Raw genomic sequence first — 16,123 nt, forward strand, 5'->3', positions numbered from 1 at the left:
CATTCTCAAATGAAGTTGTTTTGAAACAGGTAGGGATTGTTAATTTAGCTTATTTTATTTATTAAAACTTTATCTATTAGAAAAAAATTACTTTATCTATGTATTTACTCTGATTATCCTCTTTGTTTTTGTGGTCTTTATGGACCACCATCTTGCCTTCTTCATTTAATGTTTTCACTATGGTGCTTTTCACATACTTATCTCTACCGCAGTCAAATAGCTCCCTCGCCTCATCCTTTGTTGTGGGCCATGCTCTTCCTTGTATTTTTACATACAATATTTGGTTTTTTCTTTATGTGATTTATCATTTGTTCTATTTGGGAAGGGGGAAGAGGATTAAGCCAACGCCTTTTTGACATGGCTATCCTCATATTAAAATTTTATTTTTTAATACTCATTTTTATACTCCCTTTCCCCCACATCCATGAGGTGAAGATTAATGATTTTATCTTATTTATGAAGGTTATAGCAGGAGTGGGCAACAGGGGGTTTTCCTTAAGAAGAAGGAAAAACATGATGGAGAACAGACGTTGCAATTGGCAAGTAATAGGGGGAAGCCATGACTTAAGAAAATAGATTTCAGGACTTCCATAATTTTTTTTTTTTTTTTTTGTGGTCCATTGAACTTTATTACTATGTCAACAAATGGAGGTCCATTGACCGCTATCAATTTGATATCAAGATCGGAAATATTGTGATTTTAAAGATTTTCGAGAGTGCAACTCGAAGTTCTTTCTAATTTTAGTCGGCCCATTTGTTCTTGTGAGTGAACTCGCAAGGACCGAAGTGCATCTTGTACTCTTCCGAGTTCGTGGCCTGTATCACTTCGAAGAAAGTGAGTTCTTCTCATGCCTCCAAATCCCGAGCTTTCAATCCCCCAAAGCTTTTCAAAACAAGAATTAGCCTCTATTAGGTTAACTGAAATTAAATTTCAGGCTTTGTGTTTGATTCAACCTTTGTTTACAGGAGATTTTATTGAATTTTATTTTATGGGATAATAAAACCTAATACTACCTCGTATTGGATAGTGCTCCCAAGCCCATGGACTAGGGGTTTAGACCGCTTTACTGCTTGTATATTGTTGATTTAACATATTACTTCTCACATGCAAAGCAGTAGATTTGATCTTCCCTCTGAATCTTTCAATGTTGAAAAGAGAAAATTAAAAAACCTTTTGGATGGATGATAGCTACCATCTTATGCCATTTTAGAGCTACCCTTTTGTGGTCAAATGCAGAAGGAAAGTGGGAACAATGCAGCTGAATGCTAAATGGACATTGATGGGGGAGAAGCATGAAGAACAGTAAAAAATGAGAAAGTCCTTTATTAAATAAATAAAAAGAGGCAGACAATGAATATGCAACCAAAGGGGGCGAAAGGAAAAATACAAGAAAGAGTATATGCTGTAATTGGTGAGAATTGGGTCCAGGAGTTGGTAACTACAGGCTGCCACAGTCACCTGCAACTGGGAATATCTAATGGAAATATCCACAAAAAAAAGAAAAGAAAAGAGAATAGCAAATGAAAGATGTAAGAAGTGAGTGATTGAGATCTTAGGCCAAGGAATTTGATAATGCATGCAGGAAGAGGTTTGAGGAGAATGACAATACTCTCTTGGTCACTCAAAGAATAACCATAAGAGCATAACTTCTTACCAACCTTTAGTGTATGTTCCAGGGGTAATTTTCTATTTGTTAATTTGGCAGAAAAAATGATCGCTTTTTGCAGTTGAATTAATCATATAGATCATTAACGATTAAGCTCATCTCATGAAAAGTATACAGTCGCTAATGTGTAAGTCTTCTATTGATAGCAGCTGTAAAAAATTATGTTTTAGTTTCAGAATCGTTGTAATAATTGTATGTTCCAGGGATAAATTTTTATGCTGATACTTTGGTAAACAAATTGATTATTTTGGCAGATGAATGAATTCCATAGATCCTCAGACTATATTCTTAAAGAGTATGCAATTCCCAACTACCGATAGTAATTGTAATGAACTATAATGTTTCTGTTTAAAATATTTATTAGTTATGAAGTGTAGACAGAATATTTCCATCATTATTTGAATACTCGGAAGCTATTTTATGCAGATCTATTTTTTTCTTAATTGAGATATAAATGTTTGCACAATCAGTTTTTTCCAACTAACCTTTCATCTTATCCTGACATTCTTTTTTTACTTTGCGTAGGTGTTTGATCTTTTTGATCAAAAGAGGAATGGTGTCATTGAATTCGGGGAGTTTGTTCGCTCGCTCAGTATATTTCATCCTCATGCACCAATAGAAGATAAAATTGATTGTAAGGAAGCTAGGTTCATGAAATTTTAGCTCTTTTGGGCTACATGGGTAATATGAGATACCTTTTGTTTGTCTAACGTGATATTTTTCTTTATGATTGCTTTACAGTTGCATATAGGTTGTATGATTTGAGGCAAACAGGATATATTGAGCGTGAAGAAGTACGTATCTGAGCTGCATTTGAAATTTTAAAAGAAAATAGATAATTCAATGGATAGGCTTGCAACCCTTCTATATACTGATTGTTATGCTTGTTCTGATTATGACATACTTTGGTTTGAAGTTTCAATAGGAAAGTTTTTTAAAAGAAGACTTAGTACATAGCATGAAAACCAAAGTATAAAGTGAGTGCGCTCCTTCTATAAACATATCATGATAAAATTTAATTGTGAGCAACAAGAGGGTTTGAGCTCTTTATGTCATTTTTGTTTATCGTTTTGACATATCAAAATTAAATAGTATTAGTAGCTTTATTATCTTTGGTACAAGGTGAATCTTTTGACAGTTTTGGTTGTGAGGATCCGCATGTCAGTACACCTTTTGGCTTTCTTATCATCTACTCTGGAATGCAAGTAGGAGAATCTTCCAGGAAAATATTTAGGCCTTCCTTTGTCTTTATGCGTATGGGATCTTTTGGTGCAGAAATTTTTGGAACACTGGCACATTATTCATCCTTAGCTCATAAAATTCCCCTAATCAAGGCAATTTAGTGGCATCTTTTTTGCCTGATGTCCTTGCTCCAGATTTCTAGGGAAGTGGTGGACAAATTTGAAAGAATTGCAAGGAACTTATTGTGGCAAGGGAATCTGGGGAATACAAAATTTATTTGGAAACTAGGTAAGAGGTTTGCAAATCTGCGGACAGTGGAAGTCTCGACTCTAGAGACATGTTTGTTTTCATTTGGCTCTTTCTAGGAAGTGGCACTGGCATTTTGATATTGAGGAGGCTTTCAACCAACGCTTTATGCTCGTACAATTTAATAAAGTGAACCACACTTATGATCGGAACCATCCATTATTTCAAAAATAATATAGATTGATTGTTTTAAAGAAATCATCTTAATTGGACAGATGTTCATAACCTATATTCAACAATTGAATTTAACAGTTAAAAGCTGCTATATTCCAGATCCCTGGAGACAGTTTACTAAACATGTTGCCAAACATAAAAAAGCTAGATACATTGGAATTCTAGACATGCACCAAACATAGGGAAAAACTGGATTGAATAACTCCTTCATAACAAATTATTTTCCTAGGAAGACTGTTTTACACATGTAAACTGCTATGTAGAATCAAACGAGCCCCTATTGGTGAGGTGTTCCCACAGAAGATTAAATCATCTAGTATCTTATTTGCATTATTTATGATGCAGTTTAGGGCAACAAAGAATATATTTAGTTGGGGAGGAAATGTTTGTGGCACACGGTGAATTTTTGATATCAGACTAAATAGCTGGTGTAAGCTCACAATGTCATTGTTGAGTGTAACTTTGATTGTAGTTCTCTAGGGGAAATGATTAAAAAGAAAGAAAAGAAAATCCTCTACGATCTTGGTTCCACGTGGTGTGGGGATTCTTGTGAGAAATGGAGAAGGCTCGATGTTGATTGCTTATGCGGGCCTCCTTGGGAGCAAGGAAGAAAGAAGACTGCTGATTGGGATAAACATACTTTCTCAGAACTTACTGGAATCCATTGTGTAAGTTAATACATGGGATACAATTAGGTAGGCATGACAAGAGAGATCATTAATCTGGAGGCTTGCAAACATAATGGAGGTAGTAGAGATTAGTATTCCTATCATGCTATAATATGATATTTCCACAGGATTTATCCCATCTTTCCTAGCCAAAGTTTTAAAAGCCTAATGAAAAAAGAGTTATTGTTTCTTAAGGATATGATATATCCTTTTTCATTAAGCAATACTCTATCCATATTTTGATTATTTCAACTCAGTTATGCTAGCTGGGCCTTGCCTTCCTCATTATTCTAATCTACAAAGTGAAGATCATTCTCTAGTAAGGCTGATAAGGGCAGCCATTGAAAGTCTGTGGTGTTGCAGTATTCAAGCATTTGAACGATATTTGGATATTTAATAAGCAAATTGTGCTCTGGCCAGAAGTTTATAGAAAAGAATATGATAATAATCATGCATGCCGATGTTTGAATGTTTGGTATTGCTCGAATCTCGAGAACAAGCCCATTCGATTCACAGCGTTTCATTGATCGCAGTGAATGATTGCTGAAATTTCAGTCTCACTAGCACTTAATTTCCACATATTAGCCTTTTTGCTTGTTGCAAATCATTTTGTTTCTCTTTTCTGCTAGTTGTTTATTTTGCCTTACGCAGCATTCTTAACAGAACATCAAATCATTTTGCAAATCATTCTTAAAGTGTTGTCTATATGGGCATTTTCTTCTTATTTGTTAAAGTTGGGACCTGGTTGGAATGAAACTCGAGATGTAACTTTGTAGCACCCTGCCTAGAGTCCATTCTCGTGGCATTTGATTTTTTGGATTTTGAAGGCAATTTTGATTTCTTTCCAAAGATTTGTGAGTGTGTCTGTGCAAGCACGTTGATTTTGGAACATGCATACTAACATACAGTGATGTATTACGCTATGTTTAATTGGACATTCATCTGTCGTTGGAAAAGAAGTTCTCTAAAATAGATGTGAGCATGGAATTGGTTCATCATCCCTCATTCGCTCAGAAATGCATTAGAAAACTATGGATACAAAAAAAGGAGATCTTGCTTCTTGGAAATGTTTTTGTAATGCATTTGGGCATCAAGATGCTTTTGTCTGATACCCACTCATATTGCAGGTTAGGCAAATGGTAGTTGCCATATTAACAGAGTCTGACATGAACTTATCAGATGAACTTCTAGAAGCCATTATCGATAAGGTGATGTTTGAGTTTCAACTTCCTAGATCTGGTGGCATAGTTTTCGTTGAGTTTATTTTGAAAGCTAAACATTATTTTTGGTAATAATATTCCTCGTGCAGACATTTTTAGAAGCCGATGTGGACAAGGATGGTAAAATAAACAGAGATGACTGGAGGGAGTTTGTTATGCGAAACCCCTCCTTACTGAAGAACATGACTCTGCCTTATCTGAAGTAATTCATGTTCTTTTCTGTTGTCTTCTTTTCCATATATGTGATTTGGTTGCATATTGACTATTCCATTCATCAAGATAGCTAGTTACTGTATTTTCTGAAGGAATATGATGGTATGTTCTGCCCAGAGCACCAAATTTGGTGTTAACCCATTTTTAAGGTTTGGGGAACCCAAAAAATATTCAAGCTCTCTCAAAAATCTCTTCCAAATGTGATTTGATTTGGAGCTCTGAAAATCCTCCAAAATCCTTGATCCATCACCCATTTAGCAAGCCATTTTTAAGTGTTAGAGAACGATTTGGAGCTTTTTTGGTTCCCCCTTTCAAATTTTGAGATGAGGGAACCCAAAATTGGGTGTTCTGGCCAGAAGATGCTATTATTTCCCAATTTCTGAAACCCATCCATATTGAGGAACATGACTCTGCCGTATGTGACATAAGACAGATGCTTTTATGAGGGATTAATGTTTAGTTATGTTGAATAATAATATCGACTCCTTAAGTTTATCATCCTTATTACTGTATTATCCTTTTCACATTTAATATATGCTGATTTAATTTGAAACGAAAGCCAAATACAATATTTTCAGGGGAGGGAAAAAAAAACGGAGACCTTAGCTAGGTAAAATGACTACAACGGCTGCAATAGGTAAATCAATCTTCTATTGTAGGTTATATCGCAAGACTCAATCCTTCTCAAGTTGTATTCGAGTTTTAATTAAAATGCTGGCTATTTAGATTCTTGCCGTGGTAGGTGGTCGGCAGCAGTATCATTTAATGATTGCAATTTATTGTATTTTGACAAAGGCAAAGCTCAATTATATTGCCTCCATGACTTCCTTGTTGTCACCCCTTTATTTTCGCAAATGTTGATTTTATTCATAACAGAATTGATATCCACGGGTGAGAAAAGAGTAACCCAGGTACTCCATACTTCTAATTAAGGTAGACCTAATAAAGACCCTATCATCTTGAAGTTATGCCCACGTTTGTTAAATTTTCACTATAAGATTACTTCCCTTGGTACATGATTGACATAACATTTACTAAATTTTATCTTATGGTACTTTTTCATAGTAAGTATATGTATGATAAATTTTTGAAAAGAGAAAAAGAACATGTGAATATCCAAGGAAGCAATTTGGCAAAACCTAATATGGAATTCATCTCCCTGGATAACAAGATTCAATGTCTGGCTACCGCTGCCTCAGCTTTCATCAAACTAAACTTCGGCACCTGCTCCTTAGGCAATCCTGCTGGGATTGGTGGTCTGCATAGGAACCATGAAGGTTTGCCCCTTCTTACATACTCTGATCTTGTTGGTTTCTCTACTTTAATATGCTGGAAGTGCTTAGCCTTCTCACATGCCTTGCACTGTTCGCTCATTGTGGAACGACACTTACGGATCACTATAGCAGGGACCTCCAAAACTTCATCCAACTCATAGAGATTTGACCAGATGTTCGATCAAATCTTCGAACAATACCAATCTCTACAATTGTCTTGAAGACATATTTGATGATAAATGAACCATAATGGATACGTTGGGAAAAGAAGGTGCTCTCAAAACGACTCTCTAACATCCTCTCTCACACTGAACTATGCCACAATTGTTTTTGACCATGCAAACATTGTGAGTCTTTCAAATGCATTACTGGCATAGGATTGAGCTGAGAAAAACTGGCTCAGTTCTCTGGAGCTCCCCTCCGCCCTCCCTCTTCCCCTTCTCCTCATCCCCCCCCCTTTTCCTCCCTCCTCCTTCCCTCTTTTACCCTCTTCTTCCCCTAAATCTCCTCACCTTCGTCTGCCTACTTTCCCTCCCAGTTATGAGAATTATGTCCATCTTCCAAGTTTCCCAAGCAACGTCATCCTCCACCCCTCGGTTCCCATCATCATCCCCCCTATTCCTTCCATCCCTTGCCTTCACCCACCTCCATTCCCCTTCGGGACCCCTCTTCTGCATTTCTGTGGGCGGTAGCCGCACTTCTTTCATAAAAAAGGTGCTACCGTTCTCTTTGGTGGGTCAGTTCCATCCTCATCGCAACGACATCAGATGCATCTAACATTGGGTTGTGGATTCTTGGAGTGCCCTAGACATTTCCTGTTAGACACTGTCCTCAGGTGAGATACTGTTCTCTTTCCCCTCAGAAGATTCCCTTCTCTTTGCTTTAAACAATCATAATTGACATTTCAAGGGTGCTTCTCTCTCCTTGTCGCAATGGAATAGCGAACGGGGTGCTCGCAAACCTCTCAGGTTCTGGCTCAAAGCCTCCCACCTCCCTCTCCATGCTTGGAACGTCGATACTTTCCAGAAGATTAGAGAAGGCTGTAGAAAGTTCATGGTCGTTCACTCGAAATCTGCCAATCTCCTCCCCTTGGGTTCAATCCAAATACTGGTTTAAACCCCGTTCCCCTTTTTCATCCCCCCTGCACTTTGGTTGGAGATTGATGGATTTTACTTTCAGGTTCCCGTCTCTTGGTCTCAAGTCTTCACTGGGTCTCTTGACCAGTCGTTAAACTCCACCACCTCCTCCTCTGGTCTAAAGTTTTTGGCCAACAGCTCCTCTCAGCTTTAGTCACGTTGGACCACTATCTCCCGCGAGCTTCCGGCTAAAGCCCGTTGTCAATGCAGATCTCATCATTGAAGGGCCTTAGGTGCTCTTAAACCTCCTTAAAATTTCCACCCTCTTCCCAATCCGTCGGCCTAGAGAGCCCCTTCAAGGCAAATGATTGGCCCTTCCCTTCCAGCCACACGTCGATGGCCTTGACCATTCCTCGGTCTCACCCTCCCCACCGATGGAGACAGATGGCCTGTTGGCACCGCCTCACACAGCCCTCCTCGTCCCAACATTTGTCTCGAGTGTGTCCTCAACCCCCTCATGCGATCCCCTGATTGGTCATGTGGAGCACCTCACCCCCTCCTCCAGGTTTGTGCCACATGGAAAGTCACTCCCCTTTCCTTCATCATTGCTTGCTACCCCACCTTTTTCCCACCTCCAAAAGTTGTGCCTAGATCACCGTCAGACGGCCGCCCAGTTTGTGCAGTCCCAAATACTGCCGCTTGCGACCCTTCTCGGCTCCCTCCTCTGCAAGGGGTCAACATCGTCTGTGCCACCTCACCAACGCTCATCTCTCCTCCCCTCACCTGCTCTGCCACTTTCTTTAGGTTTCAAGTTGAGCCGCCTCTTTAGCTTGCGGCCCCATCCCCATCCCCACCCCCACCCAACACCTTGATTGGTGCAACCCAGTTAGTGTCCTCTCCTAGAGGTCCTTATCCCAACCCCTCGCTTATGCCTGTTGTCCCCCCCCCTCTTCTGGCAGCCCTCCTTTGGCCCCCTTATCTCCCCATCCCTCCCCTCTCAGTTTCATGCCATCCTTTTTCTCTACCTTAGCCCTCGTCTTCCCCTCCCTATTTCCCTTCCTTTCTTTTCTCCTTGTTACCTTGCCCTCATCTTATTCCCCTACCCATCTACCTCTCAGAAGCCCTTTTCTTCCTTCTTCTCTTCTGGTTTTCTCTCCCCTCTCTTCTCGGCTCCCACCTCCCTTGTAACCCTTTTCCCTTTATCTTACTCTAATCTCCCCCCTATTCTTGCCCTCCCTTCAAGTTTTGATCCCTATTTTGTCCCTCCCCCATCACCCTCTTCATCTTCTTTCTCTCCCCCCCCCCCCCCCCCCTCTATGGCACCCCTCGCCCGCCCCTCCCCATCCTTATCTCCCTCAACCTCGCTTGGCTGGCCCTATATCTGGATCCCCATCACATACCCCTCTCCTCCTCCCCTCCTCCTTTATAGCCCAGCTCGGCTATTGGAATCTCCTGTCTTCTCGAAAGCCTATTCAGACTCTTTTTTGGATGGTTCGTACTCTTTTGTGGACTCCTCCTTTGTCCAGGCTTTTGATTCGGCGCAAGGCGACGTATCCTGAGTCCTCCAGGTCATGTGCTTTAAATTTAATGGCCCCAAAGTTGGTTCTTGATGAGCTCATGCAGGCGGAATCCAAAGGAAAAGCTAGTTTAAAGGGAAAACAGGAGTTTTCGAATCATGGTTGGGGATTAATTATGACAAAGGAGATAGCTTCAGACCCCCTTCCCCTCCTAGTGCCCTGGGGCCTTCAACAGACCTAGGCGCTCGTCCAGGTGTAATCCCTCTATTGCCCTGCCCTTTTGAGATTGTCATTTGGAATATCAGGGGCTTAGGCCAGTCCCACAAAGTAAGGGTCGTCCGTGAACTTTGCGTGAAGCATCCCCCCTCCCTTCTTGCCATTAGTGAAATCAAGATGCCTTTCCCCCCCCCCCCCCCCCCTCATGGAAATTCGTCATTTGTGGGGCCACAGACCTTGTGACTAGGTGGCCCTTGATGCTCAATGTGCCTCTAGAGGAATTTTGGGTTATTTGGGACCCCACTCTTTACCTCTCGCAAAACTCCATTATCAGCAATTTCTCTGTAACTATCGCTCACTAGGCTGTCAGACAACCTACTATTGAAATGCACGACAGTCTAGGCCCCAACCAAGATAACCGCAGGGACTCATTTTGGGCTGAACTTGACTCCCGGGCTTCAGTTTCCCCCTCCATTTGGTGTTTAGGAGGGGACTTTAATGTCACTCGATGGTCACATTTACGGAACTTCAACCTTTCTGTTACCCGGCCATGATCCTTTTTTCAGACTTCATCTCAAGCCACCAACTCATTGACATCTCTCTGGAAGGAGCCCTTTTTACGTGGTCTAACCATTCTTCCAACCCCTCTCTCTCCAAAATCGATCGATTTCTTATGTCTTTGGATTGGGACAACTTTTTTTGTGGTTCCCACTCTGTTGCTTTGCCCAAGCCTACCTCAAACCATCATCCGATCCTCCTCGATACCCAGTCCGTCTCTAGAGGGTCCAAACCGTTTCATTTTTAGCTGGTCTGGCTTGAAGAGACCAATTTCCCCAACCTGGTCAAATCTTGGTGGGAATCCTTTTCTCCCCTTGTGTCTGGATGGGCCAGCTTTCGTTTACAGCAAAACCTGCAAATTCTCAAATTTCACCTCAAGTTATGGATCTCCCAAACCCTTGGTAACTTCCACGGCCATAAGGAGGCCCTTCTTCGATCAATTCGACATTGGGACGTCACCGAGGAGACGAGAACCCTCATGCTGAACAACTTGGAGTTCCGATCCAAAGCTATACTTGAATATCACCAAATCCTCCACAAGAAGGAGATCTATTAGGCCCAAAGAGCCAAGGTCAAATGGCTGAAGATCAGTGTTCTCAATACTCGCTATTTTCATAAGGTAGACAACTGTCATAAAAGAGAAAACTCTATAACTCACCTCAAGGTCGACAATTTGATCATAGATCAACCCCAGCTCATTGAACATGCTGCGGTCCAGTTCTTTACCCGTCTTTTTGTTGCTCTGCCTGGGCTTAGACTCACCATGGACGATTTGTCCATCCTTCCTTTTCCCCAAGACCAATCCAGCTGGATAGAACAACCTTTCTCTGAGGAAGAAATTTTGGCTGCCATCAAAGACTTCAGTCCCGACCGTGCCCCTGTACCAAATGGGTACCCCATGTTCTCTTTTAAATCTTTTTGGGAAACTCTTCGGCTTGATATCCTTGCCTACTTCTCTTAGTTCCATTCTAGAGGAGTGGTGGGGAAAGCCATGAACATAACTTTCATGGCCTTTATCCCGAAGGTTAAAGGGGCAGAGGAACTCAAAGATTTCTGACCAATTAGTGTCATCAACAGCTCCTACAAACTCCTATCCAAAGTTTTGGCAACTCGGCTAAAGGCTGTTCTTAACTGGGTTATTTCTCCTATACATGGAGCATCTGTTAAGGACCATCAAATCCTTGATGGGCCACTCATACTCACGAGTGTGTCCACAGTCATATGATTTCAAAAGCCCCTGGTATCATCTTAAAACTTGATCGGGAGAAAGCTTACGACTACGTCGATTGGTCGATCCTTGATGAGACCCTGAGAAGGATGGCCTTGGGGCCCAAATGGAGAAAATGGTTGCCCGGGTGTATCTCTAGTCCTGTTTTTTCACTTTTGATCAATGGATCACCAAAGGGCTTCTTCCCTGCCTCCAGAGGCATTCGCCAAGGGGACCCCTTGTCGCCGTTCCTCTATGCTATCGTGGCCGAAGTGTTCAGAAATTCCATCTCCAGGTTCTACCAAGCAGGGATTCTATGGGGCTTCCAGACCAGCACCCATGGCGCCATCATCTCCCACCTCCAATACACGGATGACACCTTGGTCTTCTGTGATGTCTCAAGCCAGCAGGTCGACGCACTCCTCTTCTTGAGGTGCTTTCAGCTGGCCACTGGCTTCAAGGTTAACTTTGCCAAGACTAAAATGATGGGTGTCAATTCAGACCCATCCTTTTCCCAGTCCATGGCCGAAAAACAAGGATGCTCAGTCAACAAATTACCTTCTTCATATCTCAGTCTCCCTCGGTGCTTAGGCATGCCCCGCCTTCACCTTTGGAGCCATATTCTGGACAAGTTCTTTGCAGACTGGAAAGGAAGATTTCTCTCCAAGGCAGGCAAGCTCACACTTATTAAGGGAACCCTTTCTAATGCCCCAATTTACCAAATGTCCTAGTTTAATATCCCTGCCTCTATTGCCGCAAGGCTGGAAAGGTTGATGCGTGACTTCTGTTGGTCAGGGGACAATGGCCACAAATACCATCTCATTTCTTGGCCCTAGCTGTGTAGGACGAAAGCCCTTGAAGGCTTAGGCATTCGCAGTCTCAGAGCCCATAATACTGGCCTCATGGGTAAATGGTGGTGGCGTTATGCCACTCAGCCTCATCAACTTTGGAGGGAAGTCATCCGCCACAAATACTGTTGCAGAAGTGACAACTGGACACCAAGGTGCAGGCTCAGCGGCATTATCTCGGGTTTTTGGAAGTCGGTACTCCATTGTCGTGATCTCTTCCTCCACCATATCCGTTTCCGCCTCAGGGCACGAAACGAAGTCAACTCTGGCTAGATCCCTGGTTAGGGTTGCCCACTCAAGGATCTTTTCCCCAATCTGTTTTCCCTTACACACGATATTCACTCCTTGGTTGCAGAAAATTTCACTTTGAATGGGTCGGCCAGATTTTGGACCCCCAACTTTAGGAGACCTCTATTCGATCATGAGCTCGAAGATTTTGGGGCTCTAGCTGAACTGGTGCACTCGGTTTTCCTCGTCCTCAATGGCGAAGACAAGTTCATCTGGGCACCTGCTAGTTCAGGCACTTTCTCTGTATCTTCATTCTTTCGTGCCCTGAACTACCCCATTAGCCCATCTCTCCCCCCTCTCTTCATTGCCTCTAAGGCCTGGTTTCCTTTCATCCCTCCTAGAAATCAAGTCCTTTGTTGGGTGGATCTCTATGGAAGAGTTTTAACCATCGACCAAATCCAAAAGAAGGGACTCCCCTACCCCAAACGTTGCATCATGTGCACAGCAGCAGAAGAAACCAATGAACACCTTTTTATCCGCTGTGTAGTCGCCTATGCTCTGTGGAGCAACCTGCTCCTATTCTTCAATTGGTATTGGGTCACCCCTCAGTTTATCCCTCACCTATTCGAGGCCTTCCTCTCCCTGCCTTGGCCAAAAGCCAGTTGCATTCTGTGAAGGGCCTCTGTTGCTGCCACAGTTTGGGTCTTATGGACCAAAAGGAACAATAGAACTTTCAGGAGCATTAAGTCCTCCCTTACCTTCATGATCAACAAGATTCGAAGGTTGGTCTCCTTTTGGGCCAAAAATCGTATGCTCTTCAAAGATTTTGCATACTGTGACCTTTTCAGCAATTGGCAGTCCTTGTTATCTTTACCAACTCCGAGAATCTCTCGGGCTTCTCTTTGGAGACCCCCAGAGGAGGGAAACATCAAGCTAAACTTAGGTGATTTCTCGCTAGGAAACCCTAGACCCTCTGGTATAGGGGAATTATTCAGAATACATGATGGCAGCATCTTCCTGAGGGCCTGGCCTTATTAAAGGGTCTTCGCAAGTTTAACTCTTCCTGGAGTTCTGTGCTTTGCGTGGAAGGGGATTCAAGGAACGCTATAGCTTGGGCATCCAATCCTCCCTCTTGCCTGTGGTGAGTTGATCACATTTTTGAAGAGATACTGCAAATTTCCAGGAACCTTCAGGTCTCCTGGAACCACATCTTTAGGGAATCCAATTCCGCAGCTGATGTCCTGGCCAGGGAAAGAGCCTATTCCAACCCAACCTAGGTGACCTAGGCCCATTTCGCCCCCTGCTTTTGTAATCAGTTGCTCTTTTTCTTCCCTCGTAAAGCATTCTTTGTCCCTCCCGGGGCCAATCTGTTAGGCACCCCTCTAGAGGGGGCGCCAATGTTTGTAAATTTTGATATGCTTAATGCAAGTGAACATTTTTAGGGGAAAAAAAACATCCTCTCACACTCTGGCTCATAGTTTCTGGAGCCTTGTAGGAAAAGTCACGGACCCACTCTAGAGCTAGGGATCTTGGATGGAACGTGGATCCCTATATTGTAATCCTTGTTCCCAGGAGGTTTGAATCGTCGTTCTCAAGTGTATGGCATAGTGTATATGATGTTTCTCTCATCGGCACTGATTCATATGCATTGATTATTGTTTATTGCCCAATGGTACTATGAACCACATATCATTCTCAATCCCTTCACATATTATTGTGATTCCTTGAGGAAGGAATTGCGCTTCCCTATGACAAGGATCGCACTTCCTTGATATAGGATCGCATGGACGACAATCCCAACCACAAGGAGCTTCCAATAACAAGGTTTCAAAAAACGCTAGGCGGCTTGCCTGGCACCCAGCGCCTAGGTGGGTGCCCAGAACCTCGGGCACCCTGTAATTTAAAAAAAATGAAAAACGCTTAGCTTGCCTAGGCGCCCGCTCAGGTGCATCCGCGGTACATCCGCCCGTGTAGGGCCGCTTGGGTCTAGGCGGGCGGATTTTTGGTCCAAGCCGCCTAGGCGCCAGGCGGACCGTTTTTTAAAACATTGTCTAATAATCCGCGGTTCTGTGGACCTGGGCCAGCTCCCGCTCCCGGGAACGCACCCGCACCCACACCCAATAACTATGCTCAGGCTTTTCATGTAACCTTTCTCCACTGACCTTGATCCCTTCACTGTATAGAAAGTCTGAGTTTTCCACTCTTCAGTTTTATATACACTGTCAGATTTTGCACGTAACCAATTTCGATATATAACTCAATTAAGATTTAAAAAAAAAGGAAGATAAAACATGGTATATTTCCATATTAATGTTTGGTTGCCTCCAAGGGCCTACCATATCCTTATCTACCAGATATCTTTTAGAGAAAACTCACAAAAAACTGAATTTTTAGAATTATCTTGTGTAGTTCAAATTATCAGGAGCTCGGGACGATGCTCGAGTAGAATCTTCAATCCCTACTGGCCCTGCACAACACTTAATTACTCCAGCGTTTCTCTCTCTGAAAATCCTTTGAAAACAGGCTGGGCTAGGATTTCCTTTGAGCTTATTTCAAAGTGGAGTTTTAATACTTTGGAATGTAGCTGCCTTGCTCCACCTTTGGATGATTAACCTTGGGACTGAACTCATGATTATCTTGAGCGTTAGACCTTCTGCCTCTCTATCTGTTTGAACTTTGATTGCTAGTCATTTGCTTATAGATTATGATGTTTCACCACATCACCTCAAAGAGGTGTTACACATCATATTAGATGCCCTTAATTCTTCCTCTCTGTCCATGTAGTCTTGATAACTGCCAACATTTCAAGACCACAAAAAACATTAAAACCTTTTATTCCATTAAGTGCCACCCTTTTCCTAGACATGCACTCAATAAATCAAACACGACCCAAGTCAGGAATTTAATGTATTTGTTTCTTCCCAAGAAATTATCCTAATTCCTGTTTTGCTCTGATGAGCAGTTTGGATTGGTGAAAATGTTTGGAAGCCCAAGATATCAAGTACCTCTTAAGGGGTCATGAACTCCATGACATCCATGTTGAATGTCTAGAGGAGCACGTGGGCCAGTAGGCATTGTATGATGGTTGTTCCTCTTGTACTTTCATATTGTGTGTTTACATTGTATGTGATATAATTGTGTTGCTCGATCCAGATATTGCCTTTCGTGAAACGGTCCCCTGAAATTTGAAAGAAGGGGATACAGAGAAACACAAAGAAAAGAATAAATGTAGGAATAAATTCAGAAAGTGGATGTCATTGTAGCTAAACATGATAAGAAAGATCTTTTTCATTGATATAATTCTGTGATTTTTCTTTCATTGAAATCCAGGTAAACAATGTAAAGCAACTAGTGTAATGACTTTTATGCTATCCTCAACTGTTTCAACTTTTATTTTATTTTATTCTGATAATGGGTTTTTTATTTTTTAATAATACTTATAATAGATCTATGTAAAAAGCTTCCACCCTATCTCCATGTCTTTATCCTTTGTTGTTAAAGCTATCAATTATTCAATTACTGCATCTGTCCCTGCTATATTTGCAACATGTCCTTGTAGTAGAGCCTAACCACTTCCTGCTTCATCAACTAGAGCATTACTTGTGGCAACATATTAAAGTTCTAATTATTTAAAATTTTAAATTAAACTCTAGGGCCTCATCCAACTATTCTCAACCTTCAAGACTCAATGCTTCCCAGCCCTCAAGCCACAACATAAATGGCTGCTTTCTCATACACTGAGACGGTGGGACCTCGTCGAGTTGTCTTT

At 42.0% G+C, this 16,123-nt stretch overlaps 1 protein-coding gene across 10 annotated transcripts in view; it reads left to right on the top strand.

The window, feature by feature from the left end:
* Positions 1-16,123, top strand: part of LOC18448154 (calcineurin B-like protein 1) — a 35,491-nt gene that overhangs the window by 14,294 nt on the left and 5,074 nt on the right. For 4 of the 10 annotated variants that reach the window (XM_011630210.3, XM_088867568.1, XM_088867567.1 and 1 more), the window contains exons 5-9: positions 2,193-2,301; positions 2,409-2,461; positions 5,125-5,205; positions 5,307-5,419; positions 6,009-6,067. In XM_011630210.3, the coding sequence (XP_011628512.1) occupies positions 2,193-2,301; positions 2,409-2,461; positions 5,125-5,205; positions 5,307-5,419; positions 6,009-6,036 (384 nt within the window). In that variant the 3' untranslated portion in view covers positions 6,037-6,067. Of the gene's footprint in view, positions 1-2,192; positions 2,302-2,408; positions 2,462-5,124; positions 5,206-5,306; positions 5,424-6,008; positions 6,068-16,123 lie in introns of those variants that run through there. The other 6 variants (XM_011630207.3, XM_011630209.3, XM_011630208.3 and 3 more) reach the window with 2 other exon arrangements.

This window comes from Amborella trichopoda, chromosome 5 (genome assembly GCF_054954075.1).
Source record: "Amborella trichopoda isolate Santa Cruz 75 chromosome 5, AtrichopodaSantaCruz75HAP2 v2.0, whole genome shotgun sequence".
NCBI classification, from domain to species: domain Eukaryota; kingdom Viridiplantae; phylum Streptophyta; class Magnoliopsida; order Amborellales; family Amborellaceae; genus Amborella; species Amborella trichopoda.